This window comes from Sturnira hondurensis, unplaced genomic scaffold (assembly GCF_014824575.4).
Source record: "Sturnira hondurensis isolate 20B ecotype Veracruz unplaced genomic scaffold, ASM1482457v3 Scaffold0015659, whole genome shotgun sequence".
NCBI classification, from domain to species: domain Eukaryota; kingdom Metazoa; phylum Chordata; class Mammalia; order Chiroptera; family Phyllostomidae; genus Sturnira; species Sturnira hondurensis.
The window spans coordinates 2034567-2061394 of NW_028088290.1; the positions used below are offsets into that span (position 1 = coordinate 2034567).

At 41.9% G+C, this 26828-nt stretch overlaps 1 protein-coding gene across 1 annotated transcript; it reads right to left on the reverse strand.

Moving 5' to 3' along the window:
• Positions 1-300: 300 nt before the first annotated feature.
• On the reverse strand, positions 301-26408 carry LOC119000397 (transmembrane 4 L6 family member 1-like). The gene is made up of 7 exons (XM_037065319.1): positions 26395-26408; positions 20884-21044; positions 18064-18257; positions 14378-14443; positions 12706-12851; positions 630-816; positions 301-464 (listed from the first exon to the last, which is right to left on the reverse strand). The coding sequence occupies exons 1-7, from the start codon at positions 26406-26408 to the stop codon at positions 444-446; spliced, it is 789 nt and encodes a 262-aa protein (XP_036921214.1). The 3' UTR covers positions 301-443.
• Between the last annotated feature and the right edge of the window lie 420 nt (positions 26409-26828).

Here is a 26828-nt window from a genome sequence, read left to right on the forward strand (position 1 = left end):
GCTCCACTGGAATATGGTCTAGAATACAAATGTTAGAATCAGGCTCAAATTCAAAACTTAAACTCATTGACTTCAGACAAGCAATGAACTTCTCTCTGCAATATGGTATTATAATGCCACTTGCTTAATAAGATTACCTGAAATAATGTAGATAAAGTGTATAGCACAGTGCCTGGAATATAACAACCAATGAATACATTTAAGCATTTATTATTATATTATCTTTTTATTTCTATTGTACATCCCTATGAATTTACTCTAACAAAGTTGATGAAGTTTTAAAAACTGTTGTCCTTTTATAAAAAACCTACTCTGGTAAGAAAGTTGAGGGCATTTTTCTCAGCTTCTCATAACTCTGGAGATTGACATTCATCAAATCCAGTCCTTCTGAAACCTGGGGAGCTCTCATTCATCTGCCAATCAGTTGTAATTTCTTAGGTCAGTCATAAGCCAGTTATGTTCACCTGAAAGAAAATTAAACCCAAAGTGGCAAATGAAGTTCTACAGTTCAGAAGGCATTTCCTAGTTGCTGGCTTACCTTTGGGAACATGGGGTTAGGGAAGGAGAGAGAGTGTGGAACAGGTCAGGGAGAAGTGGCATGGAAATGCATGGGTTCTGGAAGCACTGACCTGTCCTTTCCGGATGCAGGTACCACAGTAGACGTCTGAGAGCCCACTGACAACTTGGCTAAGGCAAAGCACAGCTTCTATTATACCGATCCCTAGGAGGATGGAGAACAAGACCACATTCCACAGGACGATGTGCTCAGGCTCTTGGCAAGTGGCCCAGGTAGGCTGGTTGAACAAGTAGTTGTCCCTGCCAGGAAAGAGGAGAAAATAAGTCTGGATTTAAGTGACAGTAAATGGAGGGGGCTGTCATTTACAAGTGTATGAGAGGCACTAATCTAACACAGGAGATTACAAAGCTTTAGGGTCTTCTTTGCCCTCATCTTCCTAAAGACAGCAGCTTTACTATTGTTCATTGGTGGGAAGATTGAACATACCGTCTTGCCCTCCGATAGCACAATATCTCAACATGGCATTGTGGAAGCAGACATAGTCACACAAGAGAGAATATGAAGAAGTGGGGAATTCTGGGCTACAAGATTTTAACTGCTGCTATATGGGTCTCAGAAGCAGTAAGAGTGGTTAAAAACTTGGGCATGAAAGTCCCACAGACCCAGGACCTAACTCCAGTTTTCTCACTAAAAAGTTCTTCATAACTTCTCTGAATGTTTCTGTACATCAGTTTCTGTATGTGCAAGATGGGTTAAAAATGATGTTGGGGCCCTGGGTGGGTATCTCAATTGGTTATAGCATTGTCCTTATGCACCAAGGTTGGGGGTTCAATCTCCAGTCAGAGCACATACAAGAAGCAACCAATAAATGCATAAAGTGGAACAACAGAAATTCCTAAGATGGCAGTGAGATAGGTGGGAATAGAGTCCATGTCCCCCTTTGCACAAGTGGAACACCTAGCCGATCTTCTGAGAAACACAGTGAACAGCAAACAATAACCCAGCATACATGAAGGTTAAAGGCCAAAATTGTGGAGGACATTGAAAAATCAGACAGTAAGGAGATTGCTTTGAAACGATAAGCTCCCTGGGACCAGCACAGGGATGAGGATGGCTGCAGCCCCAGGTCCAGTGCCCGCCAGGTCTGCCACATTCTTGGGAGAGAGCTGGGTCAACAGCTCCCTCCTCTGCCAAATAAGGTCTGAGCAGCTCCAGGAGGGACCTGGATGCTTGAAGTCTCTGAGGGGAATAAAGACAAAGTGGCAAATGCACAGAGGTGGTGTGCACCCACTGAGACTGTGGGTGCCGGTTGGGTCATTACCAGAGAAATTGGGGAGCCAGGGGATGCCTGGAGAAGGGAGAAGAGTTGGGTCATGACAGACTCTGACTCGGATAGTCTCCTGTCTGTTTGAAAAGTTGGGCCGTGGGAGAGGCTGGGCACTTATTAGTGCCTCCACCCCCACAGCAGAAGTGGAGGCCGCATGCCCACACCTGCCACTGCAGCCAAGGCAGTGCCCCTGCCCTGATGAGGAGGACTGGCTCACTAAGAGGAAGGAGGAAGCACCCCCCTACAGAGGAGAGCTGCAGGACTCAGGGAGGCAGCAGTCCCCAGAAAGACTTAACTCAGTGGGGAAGCCAACTACCCTGAAGAGACTTTGAGAGTGCCAAGCACCTAGGACAGCAAAGACTGAGAAGGTGGTATGTAAGTTGCCCCTAGTTGGTGCACCTCAAGTACAGCACCCCTGGTGGATTGAAGGTGTAGGACTGGTGCAGAAGGGAATTGGGGGCCCAGCAGTGAACTGAGGAACTGGGCAGGAGGCTGGGCAACTGTGAAGAGTGCGGCCCAGACCTGGCCCTCATCTCTGCAAAACTATAGGAAGGGAGAAAAGCAAAACTCAAACCCCTCAGCCTCTTGCACCCAGGAAGACCAGCAGAACTCACTTGGCCAGTTTAAAGCCAGCAGGAGGCTTTTTCTTTTTTTCTTCCCCGAACAACCCCCAATGCCATCCCCACCTCCCACCCACAAGTGAGACAATAAGACCTGGAGCTGTGACAGGACTAGAATCAGACCCAATGAGGGATCATTCCAACAACTGAGAAACTGAGACAAATTTCACTTCACTATTCCAGAGAATTTGCAAGTTATTGTTTATTTGTATTATTATTATTTCATTATTTTTATTTCTTTTATTTTATTAGTTTCTTTAATTTCTCTTCTTTCAGTTTAGTAGTCTTCATTTTACTTGTTTGTTTAATTGCATTGTCTGACTGGTTTTCCTTGTTCTCTCTTTCATAGTGTATTTTTAATTTTCCTTCTCTCACTTCACTTGTGTTCCCATAGCACACTACTCTAGGCCATGTACATCCTATTCTTGTTATTCAGATCACATAGATTCTGTCATATGATTGTTGTTCCAGTATTATCGTAAATAATTATTGTTCCATCAATTGCAAATACTACACAGCACCCCACCTAGATCTTAGCCCATTTCACTGTCTTCCCGAACTTTATTACTATTGTGGTTAACTCTCTCCTCTCATACACTACGCCTGTTTTCTATCCTTTACTCTCACTGTATCTCACCTCCCACAAGCACTCTGTTTTCTGGATTCAACTCACAATCCTCCCCCCCCCTAACAAGAGTCCTATCTCTTTTCTACCCTTTCTAAAAAGTGGCTAGTTGGGTGAAATATCATGTTTAGCACTATACTTATCCAAAAGATCTCCTATCTCTTCTCTATGTGTTGGTACTTTAAAACCCATAGAATACAACCCCACTGTCTTAATCCATTTTGTCTACCCTTTCCAACTGGTCACATAAAAGAGTAGGTGGGAACTGTGAACACCAATATACCTGCTAGAAGAGAGAACCCACCAACAAAGGGACCACCAACAGATAATAAAGGAAGATGGTGGAGGAGTGAGTGGAAGCCACACTAACCTCCATCCAAGACCAATCTGGAATTACAACTAAACGGTGGAGAAAGAACCCAGAACAAACAACTAAATAATAGCAAGAGAGAAGCTTCATAACTTTGGACCAACAGAAGAACCAGCTTCGAAACAACCTGTCTGCACCTGCACAACAGAATACCAGACATGGTATGCAGAGTGACCCTCAGTAAATCAGCTGAAGGGAAGAACCCACCAAAGAAAGCTCCAACAACAATCAAAACCCTAATACACCCAGAGAGCCAACATAAATGACATCCCAAGAGCAGAAAGTTCAGGAGATCAAGGAGACTATGCCACTGAATATCACAAGTCTCCCACCATAGAACTTCACATTACAAACCCAAGGAGTCAGGAAAGATCAATTTAAGAAATACCGGCTAACAAGAAGAGTCTCACAAACAATGGGAAGGCCAAAAAACACACAGCAAATGAAAGGAAAGGAAGAATCTTTAGAAAGAATGCTAAATGAAATAGAGGCAAGTCAACTATCAGATATTGAGTTCAAAGCAATGGTTATCAGGAAGCTCAATGTGCTCTCTGGAAATTACCAAAAACTATAGGAAAACTATAATAAAATCACTGCAAACTGTATCGACATGAAAAAGGAAATAGAAACTATCAACAAGGGCCAAGAGGTAATGAATAATACAATTTCTGAACTGAAGAACACAGTAGAAGGAATCAAAAGCAGGCTGGATGAAACAGAGGATCAAATCAGCAAGCTGGAGGACAAGGTAGGTAAAAATTCCCAGAAAGAGTAAGAGAAGGAAAAGAGACTCAGAAAGAACAAAGAGGTGTTAAGAGAACTGCAGGACAACATGAAACATAATAATACCCATATAATAGGGATACCAGAACGAGAAGAAGAAGAGCAAGGGATGGGAAAACAGTGTGAAAAAGTAATGATGGAAAACTTCCCTAATTTGATGAGAGAAAAAGTGACACAAATCCAGAAAACACAGAGAGTCCCAATCAGGAGGCACCCAAAGAGGATCACTTCAAAACACATTATAATTAAAATGGCAAAACTCCAAGATAAAGAGAGAATCTTAAAGGTAGCAAGGGAGAAACAGAAAGTAACATACAAGGGAGCCCTGGTAAGACCAGCAGCTGACTTCTCAATGGGAATGCTCCAAGCCAGGAGAGATTGGCAAGAAATATTCCAAGTAATGCGAGAGCAAGTAATGAAAAATGAAGGCCGTCAACAAAGACTACTCTATCCAGAAAGGCTCTCAATTAAAATGGAAGACCAAATAAGGAGTTTCCTGGACAAAAGAAGGAAAGGAACACACCTCATTCAAACCAGCTCTGTAAGAGATGCTAAAGGGACTACTTTAAGAAAAGGGAAGAGAGAGAGAGAGAGAGAGAGAGAGAAGTTGCAGGCATGAAGGAAGTAAAATGGCAATGAATAACTACCTATCAGTAATAACCTTAGATGTAAATGGATTAAATGCTCCAATCAACAGACATAGAATAGCTGAATTGATAAGAAATAATAACCTATACATATGCTGCCTACAAGAGACCCACCTCAGAAGAAAAGACCTACACAGTCTTTTCTTTTTAGAAAAGACCTAAGACAGTGAAGAGCTGAAAACAAATATTCCAAGAAAATGGACAGGAAAAAAAAAAAGCTGGGGTAGTCATATCAGGCAAAATATACTTCAAAAAAAGGCTCAGAAGGTCACTGCATAATAATCAAGGGAAGAATCCATCAAGAAGACATAAACATTGTGAATATATATTGCACCCAACATGGGAGCACCCAAATACATAAAAAAAAATTTTGGAGAACTTGAAGAAAGATATTGACAGCAACAGAATTATAGTAGCGGATTTCAACACCCCACTGTCAAAAATGGATAGATCTTCCAAAGAAAACAGTAACAAACATATTGTGGCATTGTACAATGTCCTAGATGAAATGAAATTCTTCCCTTGATTATCATATGTATATATATATATATATATATATATATATATATATATATGATATATATAGAGAGCCCTTCATCCCAAAGAAGCAAAATACACATCTTTTTCAAATGTACATGGAATATTTTCAAAGATAGACCACATGATAGGACACAAAACAAGCCTCAAAAAAATCAAGAAAATTAAAATCATATCAAGCATTTTCATCAACCACAAGGGACTGAAACTAGAAACCAACCCCAAGGAAAAAAATTAAAAAACACTCAAACTCATGGAGATTGAATAGCATGCTATTAAACAATGAATGGGTCAAGAATGAGATCAAGGAAGAAATAAAAAAGATTCTGGAAAAAAATGAAAATGAACTCATGACAACCCAAAACTTATGGGACACGGCCAAGGCAGTCCTGAGAGGGAAGTTCATAATGATACAGACTTACCTAAAAAAGATAGAAACATTTCAAATAAACAACCTAATTCTACACCTACAAGAACTTGAGGAACAACAACAAAGACGCCCGGAGCAAGTAGAAGGAAGTAAATAACAAAGATCACAGCAGAATTACGTGACATAGAGACTAAAAGTACAGTTCTAAGGATCTATGAATCCAGAAACTGGTTCTTTGAAAAGATAAACAAAATTGACAAGCCTTTAAGCACACTTATCAAGAAAAACTGAGAAAGGATCAAAATAAACACAATCAGAAATGAAAAATGGGAGATTATCACTGATACCACAGAAACACAAAGAATTATAAGAAATTACTATGAAGAACTATATATCAAGAAATTTGAAAACCTAAGTGAAATGGACAAATTTCTAGAAAATATAATCTTCTAAAACTCAATGAAGAAGAAGCAGAAAACCTGAACATATCGATAATAACTGACAAAATTGAAGCAGTAATAAAAAAACTCCCAACACAGAGAAGTTCTAGACTGGACAGTTTCACAGGAGAATTTTACAAAGTATTTAAGAAAGAGCTAATTCCTATCCTTCACAGACTATTCCAAAAAATCCAAGAAGAAGGAAGACTTCCAAACTCTTTTTATAAAACCAGCATCACCCTAATCCCCAAACCAGAAAAAGACATAAGAGAGAAAGAAAACTTCAGGCCAATATCACTGATGAACATAAATGCTAAAATCCTCAACAAAATATTGGCAAACCACATTAAGCAATACATTACAAAAATCATACACCATGACCAAGTGGAATTCATCCCAGAGATGCAAGGATGGTACAATATCCACAAACCTATAAATGTAATACATCACATAAACAAAAGGAAAGACAAAAAATTACATGATCATATGAATACATGTGGAAAAAGCATTTGATAAGGAACAGCAGCCATTTGTATAAAAACACTCAGCAAAGTGGGAATAGAGGGACCATTCCTCAACATAATAAAGGCCATATATGAGATACCTATAGCCAACATCATACTCAATAGGCAAAAACTAAAAGCTTTCCTACTAAGATCAGGAACAAGACAAGGTTGTCCACTTTCACCACTCCTATTCGACATAATATTGGGAGTTGTAACTACAGAGATCAGACAAGAAAAAGAAATAAATTGCATTCAAATTGGAAAAGAGGAAGCAAAACTGTCATTTTTTGCAGATGACATGATAATGTGCACAGAAAACCCTATAGACTCCACCAAAAACCTACTCAACCTAATAAGATAATTTGGAAAAACAGTGGGATACAAAGTCAATATTCAGAAATCAAAGGCATTTCTGTACATAAACAATGAAATATTAGAAACAGAAATCAGGAAAAAATCTCATTTGCTATAGCAACGAGAAAAATAAAGTATCTAGGAATAAACTTAACCAAGGAGGTAAAAGACCGATACACAGAACACTATACAACACTGAAGAAAGAAATTAAGGAAGACATAAACAAATGAAAGCATGTACCATGCTCATGGATTGGAAGAATTAACACCATTGAAATGTCCATACTACCCAAAGCAATTGCTATATTTCACAGCTATAAAACAAACATTTTAAAGATTTATATGGAACCATTAACAACCCCAAATAGCTTCAACAATTTTGAGATAGAAGAACAAAATAGCAGGGACCACAATACCTGATAACTGTATTACAAGGCCACAGTATTCAAAACAGCCTGGTACTGTCATAAGAACAGATACATAGACCAATGGAACAGAATAGAGAGCCCCAAAATAAAACCATGCTCTGTGATCAATTAATATTTGACAAAGGGGGCAGAAACTTAAAATGGAGTAAAAAATAGCTTCTTCAACAAATGGTGTTGAGAGATCTAGAGTTACATACAAAAAAAAGAAACTCAATCATGAACTTATACCAGACACAAAAATAAATTCAAGGTGGACAAAAGACTTAAATAAAGTCACGACACCACAAAAGTCCTAGAGGAAAACATAGGCAGAAAAATCTCAGACATTCCATGCAGCAATATTTTCACTAATATGTCCCTTAGAGCAAGGGACATATTAGAAAAAATAAAGAAATGAACTTCATCAAATTAAAAAGCTTCTGCGTGGCTAAAGAAAACAGTACTAAAATGAAAAGAGAATCAACTATATGGAAAAACATATTTGCCAATAATACCTCAAACAAGGGTTTGATCTCCACAATATATAAAGAACTCACACGACTCCATTCTAGGAAGACAAAAAAAAAAACAAAAAACAATTAAACAATAGGCAAAAGACTTGAACAAACACTTCTCCAAAGAGGACATACGGAGGACCCAGAAAAATATGAAAACATGCTCAGCATCATTAGCCATCAGAGAGATGCAAATTAAAACCACAAGATGCCACTTCATACCAGTTAGAGTGCCCATCATAAACAAATCAACAAACAACATGTGTTGGTGAGGATGTGGAGAAAAGGGAACCCTGGTGCAGTGTTGGTGGAATTGCAGACTGGTACAGCCAATTTGGAAAACAGTAGGGAATTTCCTCAGAAAATGAAAAATGGAACTGCCTTTTTACCCAGCAATTACACTCTTAGGATTATACCTTAAGAACACTGAAACACCAATCTAAAAGAACCTGTGCACCTCAATGTTCATAGCAGCACAATTTACAATAGCCAAGTGCTGGAAGCAACCTTATGGTCTTATGCTCTGGTGTGTCTTACAGTCTAAAAAATTTGTTAGATACACTGTGACTTCTCACACAACCAAAACAAGGACAACAAATTAGGAAAAAAACCACCCAGAAATGGCAGAAAATCCAACTGTGTGGAAATCCAACAACAAAGAAGTTAAAAAAGAAAATTCATCCAGAGCGGTGGGAGAGGTGGTGACAGGCAACCTGGGCAGCGAGGTCTCATGGCAAGGCAGTGGCTGGAGGACTTGGGTGGGTAAGGTGGTGGCTAGCCGACCGGGTGGTCCCAAAATTCCGTGCAGATAAACTGGGAGGAATAACTGGGGAGTGAGACTGCACAGTCCAGGGTTCCAGCAAAGGGTAATAATAGCCTCAAAACCTCTGACTGAAAAAACCTGTAGGGATTGCAGCAGTGGGAGAAACTCCCAGCCTCAAAGGAGAGCCCATTAGAGAGACCCACAGGGACCTAAAATGTACACCCAGGAATTAGCACCAGAAGGGCCCAATTTGCTTGTGGGTAGCAGAGAAAGTGACTGAAAGTCAGCAAGAGCCAAGCAAGTGGCATTGTTCTCTCTCAGACCCCTCCTCCTCACACAGCACCGCAACACAGGGAGGTGGGTTGCCCCGCCCTATTGAATACCTAAGACTCCACCCCTTACTACATAACAGGTGTGCCAAGACCCCCCCCCAAAAAATGGCCCAAATGAAAGAACATAACAAAACTCCAGAAAAAATAACCCTAAGCAATGAAGAGATACCCACCCTATGAAAGGCACAGTTCAAAACACTGGTAATGTGGATTTTCACAGAAATGGTTGAGAATGGTCACAAAATGGAGGAAGAAGTTAAAACTATGCAAAGTGAAATAAAGAAAACTATATAGGGAACTAATAATGAAGAGGAGGAAACCAGGACTCAAATCAATGATTTGGACCAGAAGGAAGAAATAAACATTGAACCAAAATAGAATGAAGAAACAAGAATTCAAAAAAAAAAATGAGGAAAGGCTTAGGAACTTCTGGGACAACTTTAAATGTTCCAACATCCAAATCATAGGGGTTCCAGAAGGAGAAGAGGAAGAGCAAGAAATCAAAAACTTATTTGAAAAAATAATTAAGGAAACACTTCCCAATCTGGTAAAGGAAATAAGTCCAGGAAGCTCAGAGAGTCCCAAAGAGGTTGGACCAAAGGAAGCACATACCAAGGCACATCCTAATTTCATTACCCAAGATTAAAAATAAGGAGATAATTTTAAAAGCAGCAACAGAAAATGAGACAGCTACCTACAGAGGAGTTCTCATAAGACTATCAGCTGATTTCTCAAAAGAAACCTTGCAGGCAAGAAGGGGCTGGAAAGAAGTGTCTGAAGTCATGAAAGGCAAGGACCTACACTCAAGATTGCTCTGTCCAGCAAAGCTCTCATTTAGAATGGAAGGGCAGATAAAGTGCTTCTGAGATAAGGTCAAGTTAAAGGAGTTCATCATCACCAAGCCCTTATTATATGAAATGTTAAAGGAACTTATCTAAGAAAAAGAATATCAAAACTGTGAACAGTAAAATGATAACAAACTACAACTATCAACAAATGTACCTAAAAAAAAAAACCTAAGCAAACAACTAGAACAAGAACATAATCACAGAAATGGAGATCACATGGAAGCTTATCAGTGGGGAGAGGCATGGGAGAGAATGGGGGAAAAATACAGGGAATAAGAAGCATAGATGGTAGGTATAAAATAGACAGGGTTGGGGGTGGGGTGGTTAAGAATAGTATAGGAAATGGAGAAGCCAAAGTATTTACATGTACAACCCATGGGCATGAACTAAGGATGGGAGGGAATACTGGTGCACAGGGGTGTGCAGGGCAGAGAGTAATAAAGGGGGGAAAATAAGACAACTGTAGTAGGATAATCAATAAAATATATTTTTAAAAAGACAGATTTAGAGCCTGCTCTAATTTAGCATGACCTCATCTTAACTTGGTTACATCTGCAAAGACTCCACTTCCAAATAAAGGCATATATACCACCAAAAAAGTAATAAAAACATAAAAAGTGGCACCAATACTATAGAGTAATTGGGAGGATTAGGTAAGGTATTAGCTCATTGCCTGCCATGTAGCAGGCAATATATTTTAGTTATATCATAAGTATTATCATAGAAAGAGGAAGTCTAGAGGTCTAGAGTAGCTGGAGAAGTCTTCACAGGGGAAGCTGGAGTTGCCTGGCCTTGGAGGAGACAGCAGCTGAGAGGAGTGCAATGAATCATAAAAAGAAATAGCATATGCTCAAAAACCATAAAGAATTTTGGAATTAGAATGTATTTCTTGAGTGAAAAGCAAATGGAATCTGTTATCAGGTCATATTTCACAGAACTGCAGGGCCTGACACAAATCACACCCCTTTTTTATTACAAACTCTTTCATTGAAAAGTCATAAGAATGAAATTCTGTACATCACAACATCACACTCAAGCACACCATATAACATTTTAGGTGAAATGTTCCAATTAAAACTATAACATATTACACCCATATTATTACCCTACAAAGCACACTCAAGCAGGCATTACTTATGCCAGATCCTGTATTGGACATTTCTGTCTAATTCTACCTTTGCCCATATTCATGTCCACATTTATTGAGTTACCAATGAGATAGCAAGTTCCTTAAGTGTAAAAGTTTCTTGGCCTTATCAGCATATTTACATTTTATGAAACCCTTTTGGCTAATATATGGCAAAAAGATTGAAGGACTAAATACAGCCAGGATACTGTTGCTTCCTAAACCTGTCCAGGAGCTTCCCAAGTGAAACCTGAAACCAGCCCTCATAGAGGACGTATAGGGAGAGTCTAAAGAAAAGGGCTGACCACCCCAGATTAGTAGGTGGCAGGTTTAATAAGCAAAGGAATTTAGTTATGATACTTGTATTGGATGACCACAAGATGAGTAGTTCTCCACACCCACTCTTTAGAATCTTCAAAGTTTTTATAGAGGGGCCCTAACTGGATTGTCACATATACTGTCCAGACAGTCTCCACATCACATTGCTCTTTTCAGGCTGTATCCTTGAAATAGTTTGTGGGACTGGGGAACACAAGTATGTACACATTTCAAGAACAAGGGAGGGGCTGAGGAGCTTCCAATTGCCAGGGTTCAGCTTAGTGTCATCTGGTGGTCACATCTTCTTGATGACCTCCCCCAACAGATACTTGTTGGAGGATGGTTACAGGAGAGGAAGTAGATGGTATGGGAGATTGGGAACAGGGTGATAACAGACCAGGTGAAGAGCAATGTATATTCAAGGTTATTGTCAAGGTAGAATTGTCAAATTTTGGTAATGGATTTAACGTGAGAAGTGAGAAGGCAGAATAATCAAAGATGATTCAGCTTTCAGGTGACATTTAATAGGATTAGGATAACTGACAAAAGATTTATGGACATAAGGATTTTGGACATATTAATATTGAAATACCGTGAGATGTCCAAGAGGAAATTTCAAGGAGGTAATTAGATATTTGGGTTAAGAATTCAAGAGCTGTAGGCTTGAGATAAACATTTGGGAATTATTTACATGGATAGTTAGATGACTCCAAATGCTGTGTGGATGGATGCAATCTGCATACATCCATCCAGGGAGAGAATATGAGATGAGAGGAGAAGCAGGGTTTTCTTCAATCAGTTGGTGTTGGGTCTCTTTCTGTATCCTGCTAGGAAGCTAAATGTGCATTACCATAGGTCCAGCCATTTCAGGATATTTGTTCAACTCCAGATTTGGTAATTAAGTCTTTATAGTTCAATTGTGAGCTACTTGCAGATAGGCAAGTCGTCTTATCCTTCCTTTATACCTTCTTCTCTTATGACAGTGCCTAGCAAGTACTAGTCAGGCCCTCAGCACATACTCAGTTTAGTTTAATACTTGGGGTTAATGAAGTCAGGTATTATAATGAGTAACTTGGGTGGCAAGAAGTGCCTTAATTCACAGGCACTAATCACCTCCTAGAGATTATTGACTGGGGAGCGGGTGAGCAAGTATGAAGAGAGGAACAAGACCCTAGGCGTGAATGAAAGTACTTTGCCCCATTACTGGATGGTGAATACTAAGAGCTCCTACTCTTTGTGGTCATCAACTATATCATCATTAGGTGTTAGACACTGATCCAAGACCATGAATGGTACTCACTCCAGGCTGTCATTCCTGAAAGGGTAGGTGTAGTTTCCACTGCCTGTGTCACAGAAGGGGCCACTGAGCAAACCCAGTGAAGAAATGATCACACAGTACACAGCTCCTAGAGTGCCCTGTATGGTCAGAAGTACAGGGGACAGCATCTGCAATGGAACAGAGTCAAAAATTCAGTGCAGCAATGGGGAGGAAAGTGGTGGGAAGTCAGCTTGTCAAAGATACATCCCCTGAGTTTCCTGGCAGATTAAAGATAACCTAAATCTTTTCTTGCAGATGCCAGACCAAGTAGATGTCCTTGTTTTGCTTGCCAAATGTACCAAAAAATGGGTGCTGGAGCTGGGATACCCTGTGTCCATTCATCTACCCCAGTTACAATTCTAAGGAATGAAGTAATCCACTACTAAACTGTGAGTGGAAAATGTGATTTATTCACATTGACCCCCTCACCCCCATGCCTACACACTGCCTGGTGCATAAAGTATGTGTGTTGTCAATCCCCTCATCTACACTCTTGGTACACATCAGTAATTGACCTCAGCATTAATTTCCTCCAGTCCTAGATGAAAGCTCACAGTCCTTTCCAAACAGAGTGACTGATCAATTGATGATGGCACTCTAAATGACACTTGCCACTCTGGTGTTTGGTGTTCAGTAAATACTGGTTGTATGGTTGGGTGAGCAAATGAATTATTGTTGTTTTTTTTAATGCCTGAGTTAGTGACCAACTGAAGGTTGCACTGTATACAAACTCCATAAATATGTTGATTGGATTATGGGTGGGTGAGTGTCACAGAGATGTAAGTGTCAAGGAATGGTTACCTGGCATATTAGTGTAGCACTGAATTGGGGCAAAGCTGAAGGACTTTTTTGTTTCAAAGCATAAGCTTTTATTCCTGGCATGTCCATGTTGTATCTTTCTTACCATAGGGAGGGAGGGAGGGGGGCCGATGGAGCTGATAGCATGACTCAGGGGGCTCCTTGGAGATGGTCCTCAGGCAACATGGGTCTAAGTCCTCTGTGGAGGGTCTGATTGGAAGCTGCAAGGGTTGGAACAGGGAATTTTTCAAGCATAAAAGAGAAGTGAGATGGTGTGTGAACTAGAAATGTAAAAGCAATGGGTGGCTTGTGCCTGGGGACCAGATCAGGAACAAGAAATAAATACGTAATGGATGAACTTATAAGGGTGGCAGCTTTTTGTTCTTCACAGGACATTTTAAGAGAACCCCTGTGAAAATATTTTTGAAGGTACAATCTTCAGTGTCCTTTCTTGCTTGAATCTCAGTCCTATGATGTGTTATCCCATTAACTAACAGGAAAATAAGAAACTGAGAAGTTATGAGGGTCCTAGACCTCCCCACTGACAGACAGACAGACAGATAGAAACACAAACAACCAAACCCAGCAGGCTGGTCTACAGGAGCTCGCCAGCTTTGTGTCTACTGCAAATTACTCTCCCCAGATCTTCTCCAGGGTTGTTTCTTCTAGGGCCTCTATTGGCTAGAACCCTGTATAATATCACTGTGCATGGGTATTGGGATATCCATGCACTAAAGGGAGCTTTGGTGCATAGTCTATTCTTCAAAGGAGCCAAAGCACACGGCCTAGGAAAGAAGCCCTTTGTGGGTGAGGGTGGGTAGGAGGTTAAGCATTTTGTAGAGTCCACAGAACTTACCCCACATCTGTGAGTACAGCAGCGCTCCCCACCTCCTCTCAACAGCATTAGTGCTGGCACCATAACCTGTGGCAAAACAAACAAACAAAAAGGAAAAACAACCGCTTGTAATGAAGGGAATGATATATTTTTGGTAACAGGGTTTGACTGTGTGTCTAGCTATTTGATTCCTCGTAGCCTGTAGAGTACAATGTAGGCCTTGGGCTTTTCGTACATGAGCACTTCATGGTGCCACCTCCTTTCCACCATTCAGAACTCCTGACACACCAACTGATGGCCTTCCAGGATGGACCCAGGCCTTTCATGCCTCTGGACCTTGAATATGCTTGACACCCTTTGTCCACAGGTATACCCTCAGAGGATCAGTTTCCACGTTATCCCCTGTAGTAGGCCGATCAAATGCCCCCTCCCAAACCAAAATATACATTCATTTCCAATTTCTGGGACCTGTGAATATTACCTTATATGACTAATTATGTAGTTAAATTGGGATCTTTTTTAAAATCCTCACCCGAGGACATGTCTATTAATTTTATAGAGAAAGTGAGAGAGAAAGAAAGAAAGAAACATTGATACGAGAGCGAAACAACGATCAGTTGCCCCCAACCCTGCATGCGCCCCAGCAGAGTTTCAAACTGCAACCCAGGTATGTGCTCCAACCCAGGACTGAGCCCACAGTGCTTTGATGTGTGGGACAGGACCATGTGCCAGGACAGGAAATAAATACACAATAGATGTACTTAACTTTACGAAAGAAAATCACCTCATCCTGAGAAAGGATTGATAATGTGTTTCCTGGTGCCAGCATCTGAGAGATCACCAGTCCTCAGTTCCCATCAAGGTGACTAAGACATATGTTGAGGAAATTTTGATAAGTATGTGGTTAATGTTAAAGAAGATAGTCTGAGGCTAGGTGTAGGGGGATGAGAATATAAACCCACATGACTTTAGAGGCTCTGCAGGCGATTTTAGGTAAATATATATCTTGGTATAACATATTAAGGAGTGGTGCAGACTGTGGAGAAATGGAGGGCACATACCCCTCCCCAGAGTATCCAAGTCACTGTGAAGCAGGACTGTCCCATCTGTGGTCCACAGGCTTCATGCAGCCCAGGGTGGTTATGAATGTGGCCCGACATAAAATTGTAAATTTACTTAAAACATAAAGAGATTTTTTTGTGTGATTATGTGTTGCAGTGTATTTAATGTGTGGCTCAAGACAACTCTTCTTCTTCCAATGTGGCCCAGAGATACCAAAAGCATACCTGGAGTATGCTTTTGGACACCCCTGTAAGCATAATGCACAGACGCCACACCAAACTTCCAGCTGGTGTGCAAATTTTGTGAAGCCTTGATAAGAGCTGGGGTATACATGGCATCTAGTAAAAGGAGAACCACAGGTTTAAGATTTGGCACTGTGTATCCACTTTGCTGGATAAGAGTGTGCTGAGTTTGCCTGGTTATCAGCTCTCTCTTTATAATGGAAGTGGGTGTATCTGACTCTGTAACACAAGGTACAAAGATGGTGTGATCCCCCCTTACTCCAATTCTCTTACGGCTGCCATTGAATGAACGAACACTAGCCACAAGGCAGACTTGGGACCGGGTGCTCCCTACATGAGCTCATAGAATGCCCACCATAACCATAGGTGATAGCTATTATTGATACACTCATCTTACAGAAACTTTAGAATAGTACAGTGTTGTGCCTACCATCTCCCAGTTCAAATACACCATCTTCTCTCCAACCCCAAGGCCACTGCTTTAGTTTGCCCTAGAGCCAGACTCATGGGAACACAAAGTAGACACTAAAGACTGAAAAGAAAAAAAAAGGAAGGAAGGAAGGAAGGAAGGAAGGAAGGAAGGAAGGAAGGAAGGAAGGAAGGAAGGAAGGAAGAGAAGGGGAGTGGGGAGGGAAAGACTGGCTCTCCCTTTCTACTTTATGCAGCTTCCGGGACTGGTTCTGTCCTGTTTATGTATATTCCCACTTCACTGGGAATATACAAGTGTAACCATTCTTTTTTTCCAGGAGATTCTGGGAGGTTTTGTTGGAAAGCTGGAGCGAGGTTTGGACAAGCCAGTTGGTGTTAAGGGGTGCTGTGGAGACAGGGTGTCAGGTCCCTGATTGAGTCAGGTTCCCCTCTGTTTTCCTCCTGGTCAGAGAATGTTTTCCCTCTGAGGTACTTTGTTTCAATAAATGTTCTGAGATTTTGCTATTAGCAAACCCAGATCTCAAGCTACTCGATTCTTTTCAATAGTAACTACCTTTGCTCATTTATATTTTGAGAGAAGTTGGGTGCTGATGTTCCTATATATACTAGAGTTGATCAGAGTGAGTTTAGGGATTTTCTTGGTGGTGGAGCTGAGAAATGCAAACCTGTCCTGCAGACATAGGCAGTGAAAGTAAGAGGCAGTTGACAGGTACTGGGCTGGATCCACAGAGAAAGTGGAGGAGCTGGCGATCTGAACCAGGAAAGAGGATTGATTGCATTTTACTGGTTGTCAGTGATGTGGGGGCACTCTGCATACATGATCTCATTTAGTGTCTCCACCATCTTGTGAGATAGTGTAATTTTCCTTACCCTGCAGCTCAGGGAGGTCATATAGCAGGGTCAAGGCAGACTCAAAATCTGAATGGGGTCTGTTAGACTTCTAGATCTGTGCTGCCCCATAGGAAGTGCTCTGAGCTGAGAAACAGACAACCTTGACCCAGGTATCGCTGCTTTAGATGTTCTCTTAGTCAGGAAGGCCTACCCTCTGCCATGGATGGGAAGGGTGGGTGGTAAGTGGATGCACCTTGAGACATCACTGTGTCTAATACTGTGTGGGGACAAGAATCAGGAAGGGAACTGGCCACCTTTTCTGACACTTCTTTATGTCCCATGCATTCATCCATTTATTAAGCACCTATTAACATAACCAAATGATCTTTTCAAAGGGGACTACTGGGAAAAGAGGAGCCAAATGAAAACAAAGGCAGAAAGGAAGGAAAACACTCAATACCTAATTTAGATGGTAACAAACTAAAACATGTGGGCTGAATTCAGCAAGTTGCCAGTTTTATAAATAAAGTTTTGCTGGAATACAGCCATACCCACTTGCTTACATATTGTTTGTGGCTGCTTTTGCCTCAGACTACTGAGCTGGGTAGTTAGAACAAGAGACTACATTGCTTAGAAATAATTTACCATCTGGCCTTTTACAGAAAAAGTTTGCTAACCCCATAATTTTGCCTAGGAAAGCCTTGATGGAAGTAACATAATTTATTTTTCAAATGGTCATCTTTAAACCTGATGACCTTGACAAATACTCAGTTATTGTGAATTTTATAAAGTGTATCTTTCATGCAGTTAACAGCCATGTATTAAAGTCCAGTCTTAGCTGGCACTTGGCTGGGTAGGAACTTAGAGGACAAAGGCTAATGAGACTTGGACTTTGTACTGGAGGAACATGTAGCCTAATGGGGGAAGGAAGGAAACAGAAAGATGCCTGCAGTATGGTGTGTCAGTACAGTGTGGAAGCTGTTTATGTATTCCATGTTGTGGGTACAGAGGAGGAGCGGCCAGCCATGCCCTTGGGGCCCAGGGAAGGTGCTGTCAAGATGAGATGATTGTTCTACGACTTGCAGGGTGTTTAGGGACCACCCTTCATCTCAAGGAGGTGAGCTAGCTAAACCTCACTCTTACCAAGAGTCCAGCTCCAAGAAAGCCATGGAAAAACCAGACCAAGTCTGTGATCTTGGCAGGCTCCAGCACCTGCCCATTGGGAAAGTACAGCAGGAGGTTGGCAATGATGGCTGTGGTGGCCAAGGGCAAGAGCATCATGCCCGTGTACCTGGAGCCCGTCTCAGAGCACATGGTGAATCCTCCCTGGAAGAGAGAGAGAAGACAACCAGAAGCTGCCACTCAGGTCACTGCAGAATCAGGAGAGAGGGCACTGGCCACAGAGCCCCAAGAACAAGGTGTCATGCCCACCTTCGCCACTGGGAGGCAGTGTGACCTGGGAAGCCACGTCATCTCTCTGAGCCTCAGTTTTCTCTATAAAGCAGAGAAAATACCCACCTCCTAGTTGGTGGTGTATGGGCAAAAGGAAGTAAAATCAATGTGATTTTACTAGAATAGAGTAGCTGGCTCGTAGTAGATGTTCCATAGACTTTCTTTAAAGTACTGAGGGACTGAGGTAATGTTTAGAAAGCTGCTGGTTCTTAAACTTCTGGTTCTTTCATCCACTCCCAGAAATATTCCCATAGTGATTATAAACTAGGTCCTGGGTCTAAACCCTGGCTTCATCACTTAGCAGCTGTGTGAACTTGGGCAAGTTAGTTAACCTCTCTCACCTCAATTTCCTCATCTGTAAAATGGGATTAACAATAGCATTTCCCTTGTGAGATCAGTGAGAAGATGAAAATACCATAATGTATTCAAAATGCTCTCATACAAGGGGATTGGAATCATCCTGGCCTCTCATTTTATTTATATGGAAAACTTCTTTTCTCACTTTCTTTGTCAATTAAGTTTACTGAACCTGGGGGTTTTGGAGAAGCCAGGAAGGAGGAACCCAGAGAGAAGAAAAGGTTTTTGCATCTTATTTTCCCCTGTACTCACTGGCCCCAAGCATACATGAGATTAAAGCCAGTAATACATTTGCTAGGTGAAGGCTGCCAGAGAAGTCTGTGGAACATGACTCTGTGACCTGGGGAAGTGTTCCAGTTTCGTGTTAGGTGGAGCTCTCCTAGCACCTCTTTGTGCCATTCTCCACTCAGATTTATGCCAAGATTGTTGACTGGTTCTTGAATAGAAGCTCATTCATTACCCTGGTCACCAGACATGGAGGCCTGGTGCCCTTATTGGCCCTTCCCACAGTGGGAAACCTGTAGTAATTTGCATGGCCAGGGACTGCTCTTTGGGGGCAATTTTGAGAAATGTCTGGACTTAGCTTTCTGCTCCTACAGATGCTTCAGATAGTTATTAATGAACAAAAGCAGGATGGCCATGCTTAGGGTCTTATTTCTATTTGCTGTCTAAATTCAGGGCTGCAGAAAGCTACCATATTTTTCAGACTATAAGATGCACTTTTTGCACCCTCCCCTCGCCCCACCAAATTTGGGAGAAATAATGGTTGTTAATGCTGCTGTTGACTTCTGTTTATACTTACATTGGTGAAATATTATGTTATTTATGTTAATAAATATTTTACCACATTTTTGCCTCAAAATTTTTTTTCCTATTTTCCTCCTCTAAAACTTAGGTGCATCTTATGGTCTGAAAGATACAGTAATGCCTGAATGGGCTGCTGCCTCTAGCTCCTTTGTTTGAAAGAGGGAGATTGAAACTGTTGACCTCACTCCCAATTATGATCACTAACAGCTGCGATAATGAAAATTTAACTCTCAGAGGGAAAGAACACTGGACAATGTGCAACAACACATACAACTACTTGCTACTTGCCCGAGGCACATTATAGAAATTTTATCTGACCCTCAGAATATCCCCATGAGGTAATAGCTCCACAGCTCCATGAGGAAACAGTATTATAGAAGTCAAATAAAATTCAAGGTCCCCTCAGTAGTGAATAGCAGACCTGATATTCCAATATCTGTCTGCCCATATGCACTTCCAGTTATTCTCAGTTAGGGCAGATGAGTGGGAACTGGGAGCACTGAGAAGCTAGAGCTGTCAAAACTTTTTACATGCTGTAAATGGGTACAAAGCCAATAGCCCCCATTTCTACTTAACATCTGTTGTCACAGCTCTTGCTGCAATGCATACAGTTGTGCTCACCCTCCAAGAAAATTCCATATATTCTTAAGAGGAGGGGAGGGTGGGTGGAGACTGGGGACACATTTGGAAAGGGGGAGTGTTCAGCACCTAAGATTGGCACTTAATTAAACTATAGGAAGCCGATCATCCTCTTGGGTCTTGGCAGAGAATGTTAGAGCTGCTAAAACCCTTTACAAATCCGACCTATTCATTTCCTAGGAAGCATAGTCCCAAGGAGTTAAAATTTTTTATTTAAGGTTGCACAGCTAGGGAGGTGGAAATAATAACAAAAAATAGTCACAGTTATGTTCACAGGCATTATTTCATTTGATTCTTCAATAGCCCCATTCCAGAAACATAATTATTATACCTATTTAATGCATTTGCTGCTGAACATATTCTGCAGCTCAGAGAAGCCAAGGAACTTGTGAGATCACACAACTTGCAATGAGGCAGTTCGTTTTGAGTCTATTCAGTTCCCATGGCTTTGGCCTCAACAGGTGGAACAAGCACAGACCTTTGAGTTCCTTAGTCAGAGACTTCATTTCAAACCATCAACCTCATGCCCCCCAAAGAGCCATATTCCTACTTGTTGGAAAATTGTACCCTAAGTTTGGGTTTGGACAGCCTGATTGCCACACTGAGGCTGTTAGGCCAAGCTGTGGCACTTGCTTTCAATACCAGTCTGGCCCATCCTTAAGCAGAAACACACAGACACACCCGTCAGCCCAGTACCTGGTCAGTGGTGGGGCTGGGGCACAGGCACACTGGGGAGCCTCTTCTGGGCAAGCCACCCTGGCCCCACCAGGCCAGCAGTGGGGAAAAGCCCCTGCAAGCCGTGTTGCAGTTCCGGAGAATCTTCTATCTCAGCCGCTGAAAGTTTCTGGGCAGGCTCTGGATCCTTCCACCTTTCAGGAGACACAAAGGAAATACTTCATAGACGTCAGACAGCAACAGATCCCAGGCACCCACCTTACAGGACACTTTAAGTATCTAACCACAGCCATGTACTCTTTCCCAAAGCCCCCTCAATGTGAAAGTCCTTTGCCACTTTGGAGGTTGAGGCAAAGGACTTTCTAGGCCCCTCTGAGGTCACTCAGCACAATGGCATGCTGTATTCTGAGTCACAGGGGCTCCCCTCTTCCTGTCTGGCCCCACCTCTCTCCTGCTTCCCCCAGGCTGGGCAAAGTGGCTCAAATTCCCCCAGTAAGAGCTGGCACTGCCTCCCCTGCCAGGCAACCCCAGGGGAGGAGCCCAGCCACCCCGCCGCAAAGGTGTTCATTTACTGTGCTCTGCTCCCCACTCTGGGTCACTCCTGATAACCTCTGAAGAGTTTTCCTGGTGGATGTGTTTCCATTGAGCTGAGATGGAGGAGGGTGTAGGGATGTGATTGCTCCGGATGTAGCAGGCAGGGCGAGCCCATCAGCCCTGCATAAACACATGTGGAAAAGACCCAGGCTATTGACCAGGGGATTAGAGCATCACTTTGTCATCCTGCCATAACCCTGCTCAAGGACCCAGGCTGTTGACCAATCACACCCCACATTTCTGGGCAGTGGGGTGTCCTGGCAGGGTTTGGTTTTCTGGCCGGACTTGGTGTCTCAGGTAGTCAAGGATGGAAAATGGCCAGTCAGTGAGGTCCTCTCTTTCTTTTTACCCATTCCTCTGGCCCCCACGGCTATGATATTAACACAGCAAGAGATGGATGAAGTGTAGCCACTTGGGGCACAATGCCAGGAATCTGGTTACCTGATCACCCAGTGAGATGAGCCCCAAATGGCTCTGCTCTGCATCTATCTCGACTTTCGCAGTCAGTGACCAATAGTGGCTGCAGGAGAAAGGCCTCTTTGTCTTTGGCCTGGCTGTCACCCCTTCCTGCCCATGAGAACACATTTCCCTTTAGTAAGGCACCAAGTTTTATTTTTCCTCCAGCGTGACCACCAATGTGTTACTAAACCTCTGAGAAAGTAGAAACAAGTGATTCTATAATCAGATACCTGGCTCCCAAGCTCTAACCGTACTGTAATTTATAACCTATTGTAAGTTTTAGCAAAATGCTTTCCAATGCCATGCCTAGACTGTCCTTTTAGCAACCCTGAGGGGCTACCAGGACAGATGTTGTTTTCTTCATTACTCAGGTAGGGAGACAGGATCAGAGAAGATCTGAGCTGCAAGATCAGTGGAATGAAAAAAAAGTTCAAGGTTCTCATTTTTTAGCTCTTCCTATGGCACTGAGCTGACTTTCTGATCTTGGGCCATCCAACCAGAGACTATTCTGGGCCCTCAGGCCTCCTCCACACTGCCTGTCATCTGCAGAAAGTCCCTGGACATGCTACCCATAATAATTCCTCATGTGCGATTCTCCATTCTCTTTTTCTTTTCTTGTCTGCTGGCTGTATGCAGAGATCCTAGGGGATGGATGCTCACGCCACAAGATCTTGTCAGCTCTATCCTCCATCCCTACCTCCCAAACAGAAAACTGTGATTCCTGAGCCTTCCAGGTTGAAGAGATGAAGGTCACTGCATCCACATCAGTATCCTCTGCAGCCATTCAGAGGTCAGCTTTCTCTCTGCTAAGTCAGATATACCACACTTGTTGGTATATTGACATTTCCTATTCTGCAACCTCATCTCCTATTCTTTTGGCTTTTCAATTATTTTATGTGTCTTTGGAGGACATTTCCAGGAGGGGGCAGAGACAAACAGTGGTCTGTTTTGACCACCAGCGGTCTGTTTGCCTACAACCCTTCCTGACTAAACAGCGGTCCTGTTTGACCACCTTCAGAATTGACACTGAAGACACAAACTTTAAAATAACTTCAGAAATAGTAATTTTGCATTAATTAGTTGTTGTTTGGGATTCCAAAGCACAAACTACATTTGTATAATTAATTTACCTTTAATAAACTTGATAATTAATTAAACAGGAAATTGACATTATATATAATGGTTTTTTTTTTAAATAAAAAGAGATGATGGGAGCTTCCTGTTCGGTTTTGCATCAGGAGCTTGCTTACCACCAGCACTGACATGGCACCATGACTGAGGCAGGCTGAGGGAGGCTGGCAGGGTCCCTTGGCAGGGTGTGGTCAAGAGAACTGAACCAATGGGCAGCTCCCCTAGGTGGATGTGAGGTTCTCTCACACCTCTGAGGTCCCACAACTCTGTCTAATGTCTAATGTCCATTTGTAATTTCATTACTCTTCTGGTTCAAGCATGAAAGTCTCAACACTTCAGCCTCACTACTGAACTTACTGAATAGTTTTTATGTATGTTTTAGAAATGGATTTTAACTCCTTTTCTAATGATTTGTTGAAAGAAATTTGAAATGAACTTTACCTTTTTGGGGGCTTTACTTCTCATGAATATCAGAAGGCAACACAAGGTCCAAAAAGTCCACATCCTATTCATCAATTTTAAATGCCCCTCAAAGGGAAACATCAGACCAGATTTCTGGGTGAATTTGAGGAACTCCTTTGCAACCAAATACAACCATTAGAGGGAGTCTGGACCTTGTGAGAAGACAAAACTCTGGGGAGGTAAGAACTGTATGCAAAGAGCAGCAGAGCATAGATTCTTTTATTCAGTTTTATTAATCAAGAAAATATTCAATTTACACATTGGAATTCTATGCAGCAGAAAGAAGGAGCTCCTACCCTTTGCAACAGCATGGATGGAACTGGAAAGCATTATGCTGAGTAAAATAAGCCAGGTGGTGAAAGACAAATACCATATGATCTCACCTTTAACAGGAACCTAAACAACAAAACAAACAAGCAAGCAAAATATAACCAAACACACTGGAAATAGAGAACAGGCTGATAGGGACCAGAGGGAAGAGGGGAGGAAATTTCAGGGGAAAAGGGGAAGAAGGGTTTACAGGAACAAGTATAAAGGACACATGGACAAAAACTGAGGGAGGTGGAAATGGGAGGGAGGTGGGGAGCATGGAGGGGTGAGCTGGGATGGGAGAAAAAGACAAAAAACTGTACTTGAACAACAATTAAAATAAATACATTATATTAAAAAAATAAAATATGCTTGGGAAACAACATGCATATTTCCTGAAGGTTCATGGATTACTCCATTAACTTCACAGGGGTTCTTGTGAAACAAATAGTTAAATTTACTATGATTAATAATAACTATAAGTTAAGTATTTGTACTGACTCTGATAACATTAGTTACAACTAACAAAATATTTACTACTAATAATTGTTAGTAGTAATAATATCAATCATCTGTTTCTAGGAGAACAGAGACACATGTGTATGTAACAGGCTGTCTGAGGACACCAGGAGAACTATGATGTTCTTTGTTTTTAATTGTCACCCAAGGATATGTTCATTGATTTCAGAGAGAGACAGAGAGAAACATCATTGTAAGAGAGAAACATCAATTCATTGATTGGTTGCCTCCCATATGCATGCCCAGACCCGGGGTTGAACCTGTGAGCTAGGTATGTGCCCTGACTGGGAATCGAACCCCCCACCTTTTGGTGTACAGGATGTCATCCCACCCAACTGAGACAGTGGATCAGGGAAGATGTGCTTTTTGGTGGAGACAAGAAGTGAACCTGGAGAGTTAAGCAGCCACCACCCCAGGATCTGTGGGTCTAAAGGATGGTGTTGGTTGGGCTGTAGCACTCAGCAAAGGCTCTCTATGGCCTGGGGACCTGCTTCTTTTGGCTTAGTCATCACTGTCTTGTGTGATGATCAGGGAGTGTTCCCAGATTTAGGTCTTTACACTGAATGAACAAGGAATGGACAGACAGGGCTGCAGGGGAAACGCACTGAAGAGCTGGGAAGACAACAGCAGCTAGGACTTGCCCAGCATACAGAAACCACTGAGTTATGCTCTGTAGTCTGCCACCTACTGTTCTTATTCCAGAGAAGAGAGGCTAGGGACCCATTTCCTTTGGCACGTGGAGAAGATGGGGTGTAGCTGATGATGTACTGTAATCCAAGTGATTTCCCTCAGCCTGGCCTAGAGTCCTAATCATAGAAAAGTCAGGGAGTATTATTCCTTGGTTATCAAACTGGTAAACTTAGTAGTGGCTGTCCCCACTCTCCAACTCCTGGCTTCCTTCAGGGGCCCGAAGTGAGGCTGAGAAGGCAGTACACTCTGTCCTTGGTGAAACCCAATGCTGCATGGACTTTTTGCTCCCTTTGAGTCACCTACCATGATTTGACAGCTCCACTGACTGCCTTGGCTGGAATTCCATCTGGTGCCCATGTGTCAATTTACACCTAGATCCTTGACAAGACATCAGTGTCCTTTGTCACTTCTAGATGCCACTTTGTGATGACATAACAGTTCTTGGGCAATTAACTCATACAAATATGAAAATGTTCTTAATAAGGAACACTTTTTAAAAAAAACAAATTCTTACTGAAAAATTAAAATTGGCAGGAAATTTGTAGATTTTTTGTTTTTGCAATAGACATGATCTCCATGCCATTAAAATTAGGTTAGGTAAGAGAGAGATTTGGAAGTGGAGTGGGCATACTTCTCTTAAATTCAATTAGGCAAAAATAGTATTCATTGAAAAGATCCTGGCGTAGGAGAAGAAAGATGGAGGACCTCAGAAAAGCATTGTCAGATCCAAGCCCAAGCCCTTTTTCCTCCTTGAAGCCCTTTTCTCCCACTGCCCTGCTCCATCTGGAAGGTCCCCTCCCTCTGCCCAGAATCTCTCTCTCCACTTTGCTGGTACAATGTCCATTTTTTATTTAGATCTCAGTTTGTAGATTTTACTTCATCTAGGAGACTTTCCTGACCCTCTCACCCCATATTCCCTGCCAACTATTTTCTCCCCAAATAATCTAGCCTGTAAGCCCATAAAGGCAGGGATGGAGTATTACATATTAAGCTTCTAACACAGTGGCTGGTCTGTGGTGGTGCTCACTAAAGATCTACAGGTTGAAAAAAAATGGCTGTTCAATCGCTCACTCACCTTCCTTTTCCATACAGTCTTATTTCACTTACTGTTCTGTTTCTACCTGCCAGGACAGTATTGTTTCCATATTATTCAGTGTGTGTATTTCTTATGAATTCAAGTACATTATAAGCTACTAATAAATGGGCACCAATTTTATTCTTCCTTGAATTCTCCTGGCCAGCAAGCAAGACTAAAAACCTAATGTGTGGAGGGGAGACATTATAAATACTTTCTGATCTATTTAATGAAATAAGACTCTACTCAAAATTAACTAGGTGTTTCTCATTTCTCTCTGTCCTCCTCCACCGTCTGTGACTTACCGCCTTCTCCCCATGGCCCCACCCTTCCTTGGACCCAGATCACTCAGCCAAAAGAGAGAAGAGATGGAGCCTATAATTAAGCCTACTCACAAGAGTCTTCAGAAAAAATCCTCTTCAGGACTTTAGAAAGCCAGATTAAATCTCCCAGAGTCCCTTACAAGGGTCCTGAGGCTCAACAGTTACCCTCTTCATTCTGAGTGACAGAACCAACCTAGCAGGCTGGTTATGAGTTCCCTTTGCCTCAGTCTTCTCATATGTATAATGGGGTTAATAATACCTGCCTCCCACCTTCTACATAGGAACATGGTGAGATAATGTCATAACATGCACTGTATTGCTTAGATGAAAAGTACCACATAAATACCAAAAGCTATTAAAAGCTCTTGACCTATGGAAGATCGTGGAGGCTTTATGCTTATGGTGTTCACAGTAAA

Bases quoted from the DNA above. Each gene is read 5' to 3' on its own strand.
- LOC119000397 (XM_037065319.1), bottom strand. The intron at 12,852-14,377 runs GTAAGTTCTGTG...GTTCCATTGCAG, and splicing joins GCTGTACTCACAGATGTGGG to ATGCTGTCCCCTGTACTTCT. The intron at 465-629 runs GTCAGTGCTTCC...ATTTTCTTTCAG, and splicing joins CCTGCATCCGGAAAGGACAG to GTGAACATAACTGGCTTATG.